The sequence below is a fragment of the Chlorocebus sabaeus genome, chromosome 8 (assembly GCF_047675955.1).
Source record: "Chlorocebus sabaeus isolate Y175 chromosome 8, mChlSab1.0.hap1, whole genome shotgun sequence".
Classification (NCBI taxonomy): Eukaryota; Metazoa; Chordata; class Mammalia; order Primates; family Cercopithecidae; genus Chlorocebus; species Chlorocebus sabaeus.
This window is the reverse complement of record NC_132911.1, coordinates 17,446,513-17,459,780: the sequence shown is the minus strand read 5'-3', so window position 1 is coordinate 17,459,780 and position 13,268 is coordinate 17,446,513. Positions and strand designations below refer to the sequence as shown.

Here is a 13,268-nt window from a genome sequence, read left to right as displayed (position 1 = left end):
TTCTGACAATAGAATACCTTTATAGAGCAACGTGAGATTTAACAGGAAAAAACAGAACAACTAAAAAAAGGAATCAACAAAGTAAGGGATGTTAATCACAGGATTCCTAGTGGTGAATATAAAGTTGGAATTCTCAGAGTTATTGGTTAATCAAGTTAAAAAAAAAAAAATCCCAGTTAATGATTAGGTAATTAAACAGTATCAAAATGCTAATAGAAGAGCCTGAGACATTCCTAATCACACAGCTAAAGACAACTATAACGTGAATTATATATATTTTTACAGAGTAGAAAAGACAATCAGAGAGATACATCTGAGAGATTAAGTTCAACTGAGCCAATCTTTCACATTGAGTCAAAAATTGTGTTTCAGAAGATTACAGCATTAAAAAATAATAAATGTAAGAAACAGAGGAAAAAGAAATCCTATGATTAATACCATGCATCCTCAAAACTTATGAGGCAAAAGTTGTTTTTATAATCTAATAGTACTCAACATTATATTTGAATAGGCTTTAGGAAGTGATTCTAATCAACAGCTAGGAATCAAAAAAAGGGATCCTCACTTAACAACTATCTTCTAGCAGTTAACATTAGTTTCCAGCCCTAAGTCAGTGAACAGCAAACTGGTTTAACCTTAGACAGGTATCAAATCAGAGACTAAAGAAATCCTATGAGTTATGCCACATCCTTCCAAACTGAACTTTTCGTGTACCAGGGTTACAAGGAAGTATCTGGCATCTTATCTACTGATACATCAAAGTTTCATGTTTCCAACATCATCAAGCCAAATCATCACAAATGTCCTCCCTAGTTGCGTTTTCAAATTACATATAATTAGATGTAATCACAAAAGTGAATGTTTAAGCAATGAAAGACTATGTTTACAATCAGGTACCTTGGTTTCTCTGCTCCAATAGAGGAACTGCTTTCAAAAGGTTTTGGAAAAGCCATATATTCTGTTTTTCCTGAAGAATTCTGGGCTAAGGGTTGCTGCTGTTCACTGGGTGTAGAGATATTCTGACAAAAATCTCCGAAATTAGAAGGAAATAAAGGGCTGAAATTCATACCTAATCAGTAAAATCAATGGGTAAGAGAAAAATAAAGAAATGTCTTTAGCTTTAAAATGAAATTAAAAAACAGTTTTAATTAAATATGCCATTCAAATCCACCAAAATAAAAAATTGTTAATTTTTAAAAAAAGCTAATATTTATCCAATCACTGTTTACAGCTCAGGCCACTATGTTTTAGGCATTGATCAAAGACAACAAATAATCCCCACTCCCTTAAGAGCTAAAAGTTAGAAATAATAGTACCTGACAGGTATCAATTACTGGGTGACACACACTACTGCAGGCACTTTACATGTTATTTGGTTTAATACTTAAAACGTTATAAAATAGATACTGCACTCATTTTACCATTGAGAAACTAGGGTTAGAGATCAAATGTCTAATAAATGAAAAAGACAGTTAGATCTCGGGTCTGTATTACTCCTATGTTTATGTTGTTTCTACTCTATTTTTATTGGGAAAGTAGAGTATAATTAAATACTTACCAAATACTGTTATGAATCAGAGGTATTTGCAAGAAGCTACTAACAACGTGGGGGGAAAGAGACTGGGAAGGTTTCACAAAAATTGTACTATTTACAAACAATGAAGAGCCTTTATATACAGTTGGTGTGGGTATGAAGTATATTTTAGTAAAAAGGAAGAGCATTTGCAATTTCTTATTACTTAAAAGTCTACTCATGTGATGTTTGCTGCCAATATTAATTGACACCCAAGAACTAAAAAGCCTGTTAAATTTTTTATGCCACACTGTCTTGAAAATCTCATTAAGAAAAAAACACTATGGTATACATATATATACACACACACACATATACACACACATGCACACATATACATCCATATATATACACATTGCTGGGCATAACACTATAATATACATATATAAGAAGTATTGAGTACATATATATTGTGATATATACATACACACACACACACTCACAAAGCCCTCTCAACCTTTTTTCTCCTCCTGTATTCCCTGTCAACACCTTTAACTCCTCCTCATCATTCACCTCATATAAGTCACTTAACTTACTCACTCTATCACTAAAATGTCTTTCAGTCACTCCTTTTTCTTGATCCCTACTGACAAGGCCTAAGGCCAGGCTATCATTCTTTCTATATTATTATGACAGTCTTCTGTTCACCAGCTATATCTTCCACTCCTTTCCTCCAACTTCTGAACACTTTCACCAGTGTAATCTTTCTAAAATATAAATTTCATGTTATCCCTTGCTCAGAGTCCTTCAATGGCACCCTCGTCTGCAATATAAAACCTAAGCTTCTTTGCACATCATAAAATGTCTCTGCCACTCTTCAACCACATCAATTACTCTTCCCCTAAATACTAGCCACGCTTAAATACCTCTAAATTCTCTGAGTGATGTACTATTTCATTGCTTTATAACTCTAAGTGGTTCTATTTATTAGAAAGCCCTTTCATTTCTAATCTCTCTGGAAATAAATTCTATTCATTCTTTAGTTTAAATATCACTTTTTTTTGGGGGGGGGACTGATTTGGTGACACTCCCCAGCATTTGCACTACTGTTATGGCACCCGTGGCACTGTACTGTAAGCATTCATTAATAGCACTCTCACTAGACCCTGAATTCCTTGAAGGATCAGTTACTCATCTTTAGATCCTAGTAACTCACATCATGTCTGGTATGTAATGAGTACAGAAAAAAAAATCCAAAGAAAAGCTTAAGCTAAATGTGCTCTCCTTTAGTCTATTACTATCTACCTAACAAGACATGATACTCCTCTAGAAGAGCACTGTCTTACTCATCTTTACTCTCCCAGCGTTTTACATAGTGCCTAGTATACAGCAGCCAATGAACAGGTTAATTCTCTTTCCTCTTAATAAATAGTTGAAGCAACCATTCCTAAGTAGTTTACTTAATTTCATTAGAAATCATATCATTAAAGTTTGGTTTAAAAGAAACAGAGTAGGCTGGGTGCAGTGGCTCATGCCTGTAATCCCAGCACCGTGGGAGGCCAAGGCAGGCAGATCACCTGAGGTCGGGAGTTTGAGACCAGCCTGACCAACATAGAGAAACCCCGTCTCTACTAAAAATACAAAATTAGCCAGGCGTGGTGGCATATGCCTGTAATCCCAGCTACTTGGGAGGCTGAGGCAGGAGAATCCCTTGAACCTGGGAGGCAGAGGTTGCCATGAGCCAAGATCGCATCATTGTACTCCAGCCTGGGCAAGAAGAATGAAACTCTGCCTCAAAAAAAAAAAAATACATATATATATATACACACAAACACACATATATATGTGTATGTGTATATATATATAGAAAAGAGTTTGCAACTTTCTTTGCAAACATTCCCTACCCCATTCCAAAAGAAAATGTTAAAATATCTATGCAAGAGACAAATTATGTTCTCAAACACTGCTTTTATTTATTTTCTCTTCAGGTTAAGTCACCTACCTGGTGCAAATGATGAAAAGTTAGTAAATGCAGGTATATTGAAGAGATTTACAGGCTGTGTTGGAAAGCTGAAAGGACAAAATAGACTGGGAGAAGGAGGGTGCGATGCACTACTGCCTCTTTCCTTGCTTCCAGGTTTTTCTGGATGCTGATTTTGTTGGCGCATAAGCTCATTTAACATTTGTTTCAACCTACAAAAATTTAAGTCAGTAATCTAAAAATCAGTTATATTACCATATGTAAAGTACATTCAGGAAGAATACATGTAAAAAATGATTCAAAAGCATGCAGACAAACTGCTCTGATACTATAATAATATGTGCTTGGTCTATCGGCTTCATTCAATAACTTTCCCTCTAGAACAAGAAATGAACTTAGTACTTCTGTCTGACAGTCAGTAAAACTCTAAGAAATTCACTTTTTTGTTTATAGCTTCACTGTGGTACAATTTATACACTATAAAATTTGCCAAACTGTAAGTGTAAAATTTAGTAACATAAATTTATAAAAACAGAAATCCATGGTATTAAAAGGAAACATAAGGCAAATCACCACTCATAAAATTCTCAAGGGACGGAGAACGTCCAAATATACAATTTGGTCTTGCTCTTTTCTCCCAGAAGCTAATTGTAAAACCTTTGCTCAATGTTAGCTCTTATACAGTTGCAATACTTCTAAGAAATAGATTACCTCTGAACATTATTCTGTTGCCATGTTAGCTGAGTGTAGCACTGGTTCAACTGGTGCATTATGAAGTGTACTTGAGGAGATGCAACATTGCTGGGCATAACACTGTAAGGACCCGTGAGAAGAGTTTGTAGCAGACAAGATAGAGTCTATTGAAAGAAAATATTTGTTAATGGTTACTGATGACTTGAGAAAAATTTGTATTGCTTCCAAAGTTATAAAAATAGAAGAAAAATATACTTTCACAGCAAATTTTACCTGCTGGTCTTGCATCAAAGTCTGACAAATATTGACACTAAAATCAAGCTGTTTCTTCAGCTGATTGATTTGTTCTTGCCATTGTTCTTTCTCTTCTACGTAAGAGAGCTCTGACACCCAACGGAGGTTTTCTTGCCGTTGCATGCTGATATTCTGTTGTCTTGTCTTGGCTAAAGGACGATAATTTTCATCTGCTGAAAAAGGGCAATTGTTCTTCCACCTAACAAAAGATTGAAAGCATTAAGTCATCACACATAATAATTTGGTTTTAAAAATACAGCAATAAACTCTGATACTCTGGCCTACGGGCCAATATTCTCTTTTAAATTCCAAGAATATGTAAAGTATTAAAAAATATAGAGGGAGGAGAAAGTCCAGATCTTTAGCTTTGTACAATTATCAGTTTTCATTAGTTTCCAGTCTTTTACATTAATGTTTTTACACAGAAGTGTCCATATAATTAAGTATTCTGCAAAATAAAAATATTCATTATGTCACAAGTACTTTTCCATTCTTCATGCTTTCAGCTCGACCACACAGCATTTCATCAAGTGAACTACCGTATCTACTTCACCATCTTTAATTCATGAAGAAATTTTCAGTTATAATTATTAGTAACAATGTAATAATATCCTTGTTGACAGACCCTTTTCACTATCTACAATTTATTTTTGGTTAATTCTCAACAACACAAGTGAAGACTGATCCAGTTTACCTGTATCTATTGGAACAACATTCTTGTAGAATAATAAAGTATCTATCTGTTCTTTGTGCCTGGTTCCTAGCACAGAGTTTGTAAAACCCTTGGAATCTCCCAAGTGACAGTGTCTTCTGTTATCCATAACAAGCCCCTTTCAACCAGATCTGAATTTTTGCTAATGAGACCAATCACCAACAGTCAACAATTTTTATCAATTGTGCCTAAGGAATGAAATCTCCTAACAAACCCTAAACAGAGTTCAGCCAGCTTCTGGGTCAATGAACACATCGAAGTGCTGGGGAGGGTACGACACAGAGGAAAGCATGGAAGCTCTGCACACCTGCCCAAAACATACATTGTCCTAAGGCACCTCTTCCATTTGGCTGTTCAGAATCCTTTATAAGAAATGAGAAAATATAAGTAAGTGTTTTCCTGTATTTCGTGAGTTGTTCTAGCAAATAAACCTGAAGGGGGTTGTAAAAACTCCCAAATTTCTAGCCACGTTGGACAGAAGTGTGGGTAACGTGGGGACCAAGTACTTGAAACTGAAGTCTGAAGTGAGGGCAGTCTTACCGAACTGAGCCCCTTAACTTGTGGGGTCTGCACTAACTGAATAGTTAGTGTAAAAACTGAATTGAATTGTAGGACATTCGGTTGGCTTGGAGAATTGCAGAAGTGCTTGCTGTCAGTCAAAAAGACCTGGACCTCTGAAATTAAGCACAAAAATAAAATACTGAAACTAACCTATTTTTAGTTTCCTTTCCACTGTAGGAGTTATGATTCACACTGTTAGAAGGATACACAGAAAAGTTATCGTTGGAACTGGCATCTTGCTCTTCTTCCTCCTCTTCATCTGTCCGAACAATTCCTTCAGAAAGGTAACCGTCTTCATCTCCTTCTTCATCTAGTGCACACTGGGTAGACCCTCCCCAAGTTGCCATTGTTCTAGTGATTAAGAGACATAAAACAGATGTCATTCTGGAGATAAGCTAAATACTCTGCCACCTGCTATGTGCCAAACACTGTTTCAAACATAAATATACATGTCTGTATATAAAATTTCATTTAATCAGTCACTATGGTATGGGTGGCATTCCCCCTATTGCTGTTAAATAGAATATGTTTAGTTTGCCTACCTGAAAACAATTCTTCCAACAAATTTAAATAATCACCATATCCCCTGGGACTATTTCCCAAAGTTAAACTGCCCTTAACTTTTCCCTGAGGGAGTTTTCAAGATCAGTGCCATTCAGCAGATCTTTCTATAATTATGGCAATAATCTGTATCTGTGCTATCCAATACAGCAGATGCTAGGTACACATGGCTACTGAGCACTTAAAATGTAGCTAGTATGACTGAGAAAATAAATTTTTAATTTCATTTGATTTAAATTTAAATAACCACGTATAACTAGCGGCTGCCATACTGGACAGCAAAACTCCAGACCAATGATTCTGAAACCAGATGCTCATCAAAACTATCTGAAGAACTCTGCGGAGGAACATAGGTGTAGTACCCAGAACAGAATAAAATATTGAAGATACAGTCTGATCAGTAAAATGCATATTGGGACTCCAAGAATAGAAGTAGTTCATCTGAGAAGAGAGTAGGACTTGGTGCAAAATTCCAGAAATTCCAGAAATGCCATCTGAGGACATCAAAAGGGAAGGTCATGAACACATCTAAATTTCAATATTTTAGATATGGGTATTACCATATAGCTAAATAATTCACTGATCTTACAGACGACCAACTCTTAGAAATATTCTAAATATGGACATTTTAAACTGAAATCCTAAAAACTAAATTATTATAATATAAAAAGTATATTATTATAAAATGATCCTTAAGAACCTTACAAACAGCAGATACTCAATTTAAGCAAAAAACTGTTTATTTCTGGCTTGACAGAAAAGCACTACAAAATATCAAGTGTTTTCTTTTTATAAACTTAAGAAAATAAGGCTTATACACACAAGAAAATATGTATCACCATTTGATCAAGTGCCATAGTAATTTAAGACAAAAGAGAAAGCTGATGCTACGAGAAGTCATAACAGAAAGTGGATGGATTCAGTTAACTTGGGTCACAAAGGTGGTAGTTAAATAGTAGCCTCACTGAAATAGACTTGTGCTGTCGTGTAGAGGATCAGTGTGGCTGCCTAGCCTACAAGTCAATCTTTGGCAGGTGACATTTTTAGAAAAGTGATTTATGCAGCTCTCTTACTTTTCTGTTCTACTTTGCTGAGGAGTACATAGATTCTCAGATCCATCACTTCTCAATGACACAGCCACTGGAGATGCAGTTTCAGCTAGACCTTGCCTCCTCTGATGTTCAGCCATCAGAGCTTCAAGCTGCTTTCTTCTCTGTCGCAGCTCTTCCCTCAACATTTCATGTCTTCTCATTTCTGACCACAACTATTTTTTTTAAGAAACCAGAGTTAAGTAAATATTTGGATTTGCTGTAACCTAAAAGAGTAAAAGACTAATAATATTGTCAGTATCAACAAAGCTTTCTATTCTCATTCTCTCCTTTTCACACTAAGATGTCCATGAAGGTTAAAATAATAATTTAGTTATGAATACGAAAAAATTAGGCAATCTTTTTTTTTTTTTTTTGAGACAGAGTCTTACTCTGTCACCTGGGCTAGAGTGCAGTGGCATGATCTCGGCTCACTGCAACCTCTGCCTCTCAGATTCAAGTGATTCTCCCGCCTCAGCCTCCCAAGTTACTGGGATTACAGGTGCCCACCACTACGCCCAGCTAATTTTTTTGTATTTTTTAGTAGAGACAGGATATTACCATGTTGGCCAGGCTGGTCTTGAATTCCTGATCTCATGATCTGCCCACCTCAGCCTCCCAAAGTGCTAGGATTATAGGTGTGAGTCACCACACCTGGCCTATTAATTCTTAATAGAAACAAGCAGAATTCAAATATACTTTACAAACTATTTAGGAAAAATTATATTTTCTACAAATTACATATAAATAAAATGTCAAAGGACAGGTCTAACTGAAATGATTACTATTTGTTGCAACTACCCCCATATATATTTCTGCCAAATATTTACTAATAAAGAACATGAATATTTTTAAAAGATAATTACTTTTTAGAAGTTATTAAAAACTTATTTTTCAATTAAAGTTTAAAAATCAAAATGTTTTGTCTTTTTTATATTCTTATAATCTACAATTACATTTTTGTGTCTACTAAAAAAGGCACAAAACAGACTACCATTTACAAACATGTTTCAAGGATATTCAGTTTCCTTTCTTAAGATGTGCCTTACTGAAGAACAAAAAAAAAAGGGGGGGGGGCGGGAAAGACTAACTCAGGAACAACAGAGCACAATTTACAATACCTCATTATCTACTATTGAAGAATCTTCAGGCTCAAAAACAGATTTGCTTGTACTGGTCTCGTGTTGATTAACAGTTGGGGTGGAAGTAACAGCTGGCATATATTTTTTGGTGGGACAATTACCCGCACTAGCAGCTGACAGCTAAAAAGGAATTCACAAAAAAAGTTACAAGGAATTAAAGCAATTATATTAATTTAATAAAAGCAGGTACTTTAAATATGGCACTAGGGCTCTAGTGCCATATTTAATCTGCTATCAGACCCCAATTACCATCATCATCCAGATAACTTGAAATAAGAAAACAAAGATGAAAACACAAGCTGAGGCTGACAAACACAAGCCCTCAGGAACAACAGAAACAATAGGGATAAAACACAATGGAAAATTTTGTATACTCAACCCAACTTTGCAACTTATTTCTCTAGACATTATTTAGATTGGAGACAAGGAGAGAAAAAGGATTAAAGTAGGAAAGGCAAGGGTTTAGAAAATAAACACATTTGATGTGTTTTCCTTTCTTTGAAAACACAACCTAACTGAAGATAAAGCTACCCAATAAACTCTGGGAAAATATCAGAAGGAATTATTATCCCCTTCCCATATTATTGATTATTTGATATCATCAAAGATATTTTCTTTTTTGTTTTGTTTTTTTTTGTTTGTTTCTTTCTTTTTGAGACTGAGTCTCGCTCTGTCGCCCAGGGTAGAGTACAGTGGCGAGATCTTGGCTCACTGCAAGCTCTGCTTCCCGGGTTCAGGCCATTCTCCTGCCTCAGCCTCCCAAGTAGCTGGGACTACAGGCGCCCGCCACGACATCTGGCTAATTTTTTTTTTGTATTTTTAGTAGAGTCGGGGTTTCACCGTGTTAGCCAGGAAGGTCTTGATCTCCTGACCTCATGATCTGCCCACCTCAGTCTCCCAAAGTGCTGGGATTACAGGTGTGAGCCACTGTGCCCAGCCTCTTATTTTCTGTTCAATCTCAAGACCCATGTATAGGGTACTAGTTAATAAGCAAAAGCACATACAACTTACTCTTTAAACCACATACAATTATTTTCCTTAGATAACTTACAGTAGTTTAAAGATTTTATTATATTATTTCAGGCCAGTAATGCAAATGCTGGTCCATAACTGCAAAAGTCAAACCAGTATATTTTAATATAATAAACAATTATGAGTACACATGTTCTGAATCTATGGCCAGTCGGCCCAATAAGAATGAAAATAATCAGAGAGTCAATACCTATGTGCTATCTTTTATACTGTAAATGTATACCCCCAGCTCTTCATCAGTTCATCCACTTCATTAATCACAAAATTACTAGACATAATTCTGTCACCTTAGTATTAGAAAAAAGAGTACTTTCTCACGCCTGTAATTCCAGCACTTTGGGAGGCTGAGGCAGGCGAATCACGAGGTCAGGAGATCGAGCCCATCCTGGCTAATACGGTGAAACCCATCTCTACTAAAAATACAAATAATTAGCCGGGTGTGGTGGCGGGTGCCTGTAGTCCCAGCTACTCAGGAGGCTGAGGCAGGAGAATGACGCAAACCTGGGAGGCAGAGCTTGCAGTGAGCTGAGATCGCACCACTGCACTCCAGCCTGGGCAACAGAGCAAGACTCCACCTCAAAAAAAAAAAAAAAGAAAAAAAAAAAAAAGAGTACTTTCAGTTGACATCAGATTTTAAACATCTTTTTTCAGACAAGTAGAAATAAATTTCATAATTACCTGTAAGTCAGGGCATGCCATTTGCAATGCTTGAATTTTCTCCTGAATGTCTATCAGTTTCTTTCTTTCTTCCTGCAACTGTTTTAGCTCTCTCTGTTGCTGCTGTAGTTTAGCCTCATAAAATTTCTCTCTACAATTAAATTGACATTATATTTATGGACTCCAATAAAATCTGATGAAGCATTAGGCACAATGTAACATAGTACCTAGCTGACTACCTTCTCCAAAACAGGCACTAAATTCTTACTATATTAAATGAAGGCCAAAAGCTTAACATACCTCGTCTTTTCATTTACTCCAGTATCTTTCTGTGTTTTATTGGCATTTCCTCTAGTGTTATTTGAATTTTGCTTGGTGTCGTCTTCTGCTGGGTAGAAGTCATCCAAATTTGACGTATTGGCAGAGATAACTCCTTGAGCTGCATCATCATCCTGAAAGAGCATCTTTACATTAAAACAATCTTGATACCTAAAGATATTATCCAATTCACACCTTAGTAAATACCACTGGTCTGTAAAATTTACATTAAAATATTAAAGCAGTAAAGAAAGCATGTTTGTATACATGTTTACACATGTTCAATATACATTTGTTTACAAAGTTTGTATTTGCATACATGTTTATCTCACCTCAACAACTCTTCTTATAATTGAGAAATTTGGAAAAGGCCAATTCCATTAATGGTTAAACAAGCTACAGTATATCAATAAAATAAAATGTAATCAATGTGAGGAGAAATGAACTCTCATATAAAATATAAAAAATATGAAAAATGTAAAATATTTTTTAAAAATATTTAAAATTTTAAAATATAAAAAATATACATAGAAAAATATAAATACATATCAAAAATTCTGTACATATAGAAATATAAATACACGTGGAAATACATATAGAAAATTGCTCTCTAGAAAAATAATTGTTCTAGAGACCAATTAAGTTGTGTCCTTTAAAATGTACACAAACTCTTGACATAGTAGTTCCACTTCCCCAAATCTTTCTTAAAAAACACAAATGCACAGAAGCTTGTGCAAGTATGTTCTTTGGTGCATTGTTTCTAAATGGTGAAAGACAGAAAACAAGTATATATTAACTAGATGCTATTACACATTAAGGTTCTTCAATATACAGAAACTATACTGCAGCTAAAAATAACTACATGTATTGTGTGTATATATACAGTATTAACATTTTATAATTATCATATCTGTGTTTCTTAATTACTTATAATTATATAAAACTATATACACCGACATGAAAGTTCTCTGACAGGATGTGGAGTGGGGAAAAAGCTACAATACTTAGTGTATTATACATACAATTTGTAAAAACAAAGAAACATAGCACAAAACATCAAGTATTTTTTAAAAAATAGGTGCATAGTAATGTACCTAACTGCACAGAAAAGACCTAGCAACTTCAGTGACGAAGAATGGGATTATTAATGGAGGTGAAGAGGGAGTTTACTAGTATTATGTACTTTTTTTGCCTGTAATCTGAGCAATTTGGGAAGCCAAGGTGGGAGAACTGCTTGAGGCCAGGAGTTCAAGACCAGCCTGGCCAATATGGTGAAATTCCATCTGTACTAAAAATACAAAATTAGCCAGGTGTGGTGGTACATGTCTGTAATTCCAGCTACTTGGGAGGCTGAAGCAGAAGAATCGCTTGAACCTGGGAGATGGAGGTTGCAGTGAGCCAAAATCATGCCACTGCACTCCAACCTGGGTGACAGAGCAAGACCTTGTCCCCAACAAATAAACAAAAATAAAAATACGTCCTTTTTTTGAACTGAGAGAGCACACTCCCCTTTCACTTGAGTAATTCAAAGTATACAGCATTTCAAAAGAAACTGTTAATAAAACTTGAGTTTTTCATACACAAAAACTATTTTATATGATTTATATACACAACACCTTTATAATGTGCTAATAGTTATGTAATTTACTATAATTTTATTACTGCATATACAATTATAAGTGTATGCATAGTTTGTGTTAATCGTTATGTAATTAACTATAACTGTATATTTTTACATTTGTATAAACATACAATAGCATATTTATACAATTATAGTTAACTGCATAACAATTAACACAAAATATGTATAAACTGCTTTTTAAAATTTATGATTAATAGTTCTAACTTTAACCTTACTGAATAACATATGGTTTATCTTTTACATGCAGTGGGTTAAGATCTCAGGCTCTGGTATCAGGAAGTCTGAATTCTGGCTTGGACAGTCATATAAACTTTGGCAATTAAGATCTCTTTAACCTATTTAATATCTACCTCATTGAGATGCTGCAAGTTCTACATGATATAAGGCCAGAGTCGTCAGCAAAACAAAAACAACAAAACCTCTTCTGTTTCTGTAAATAAAAACAGCTATATTGTTTATAATAAAGCTATGTTGGCAAATAATCATTCTCATTTATGTATTACGTATGGCTGCTTTTGCATTGTGAAGTTGTGACACAGACTGTATCGCTACAAAGCCTCAACTATCTAACCAACTCACTCTTAATTTAAAAAGGTTGCTGACCTCTGACGTACAGAGTGTAAAGTGCTAAAAATTTAAACCTCACATATAAGTATATTAGTATAATTAAACCAAAGTAATTATCATACACACATTTTACTTAAGACTATACTATCTGACAAACAGGTTTTTAGAAGACCAAGCAGTATTTACCTGTACCATAGCAACAAGATCTTGTAACTGTCTAAGTTTCTGTTTTGCAGCCATAAGTCTGTTGATCTTCTGTTCAAATTCAGCATCTTCCGGATGCTCATCAACCAGACTGCTCCTGTGACTAGATAACGAAGCTCCACTGACTCCCTCCTCTTCTGCTTCTTCCTCCTCTTCCTCATCATCTTCACCTTGTGCAACATGAATCTCCTGTTCTCCTTCTCGATTATATCGACAATCTGCTGAAAACATGCATAATTAAAACTGGTAATTTGAAAAATAAATTTAAGAGCACACATGAACAAAAACCCACTTTATAAGAAC

The 13,268-nt window shown here is 35.1% G+C and overlaps 1 protein-coding gene across 32 annotated transcripts in view; it reads right to left on the bottom strand.

Moving 5' to 3' along the window:
• PCM1 (pericentriolar material 1) overlaps window positions 1-13,268 on the bottom strand; it is a 106,434-nt gene that overhangs the window by 59,282 nt on the left and 33,884 nt on the right. For 19 of the 32 annotated variants that reach the window (XM_037983742.2, XM_037983749.2, XM_037983741.2 and 16 more), the window contains 10 exons: window positions 12,948-13,186; window positions 10,535-10,686; window positions 10,256-10,385; window positions 8,525-8,665; window positions 7,389-7,579; window positions 5,905-6,105; window positions 4,461-4,680; window positions 4,206-4,351; window positions 3,516-3,706; window positions 898-1,069 (listed from right to left, as the gene is read on the bottom strand). In XM_037983742.2, the coding sequence (XP_037839670.2) occupies window positions 898-1,069; window positions 3,516-3,706; window positions 4,206-4,351; window positions 4,461-4,680; window positions 5,905-6,105; window positions 7,389-7,579; window positions 8,525-8,665; window positions 10,256-10,385; window positions 10,535-10,686; window positions 12,948-13,186 (1,783 nt within the window). The remainder of the gene's footprint in view (window positions 1-897; window positions 1,070-3,515; window positions 3,707-4,205; window positions 4,352-4,460; window positions 4,681-5,904; window positions 6,106-7,388; window positions 7,580-8,524; window positions 8,666-10,255; window positions 10,386-10,534; window positions 10,687-12,947; window positions 13,187-13,268) is intronic. The other 13 variants (XM_037983767.2, XM_037983768.2, XM_037983769.2 and 10 more) reach the window with 1 other exon arrangement.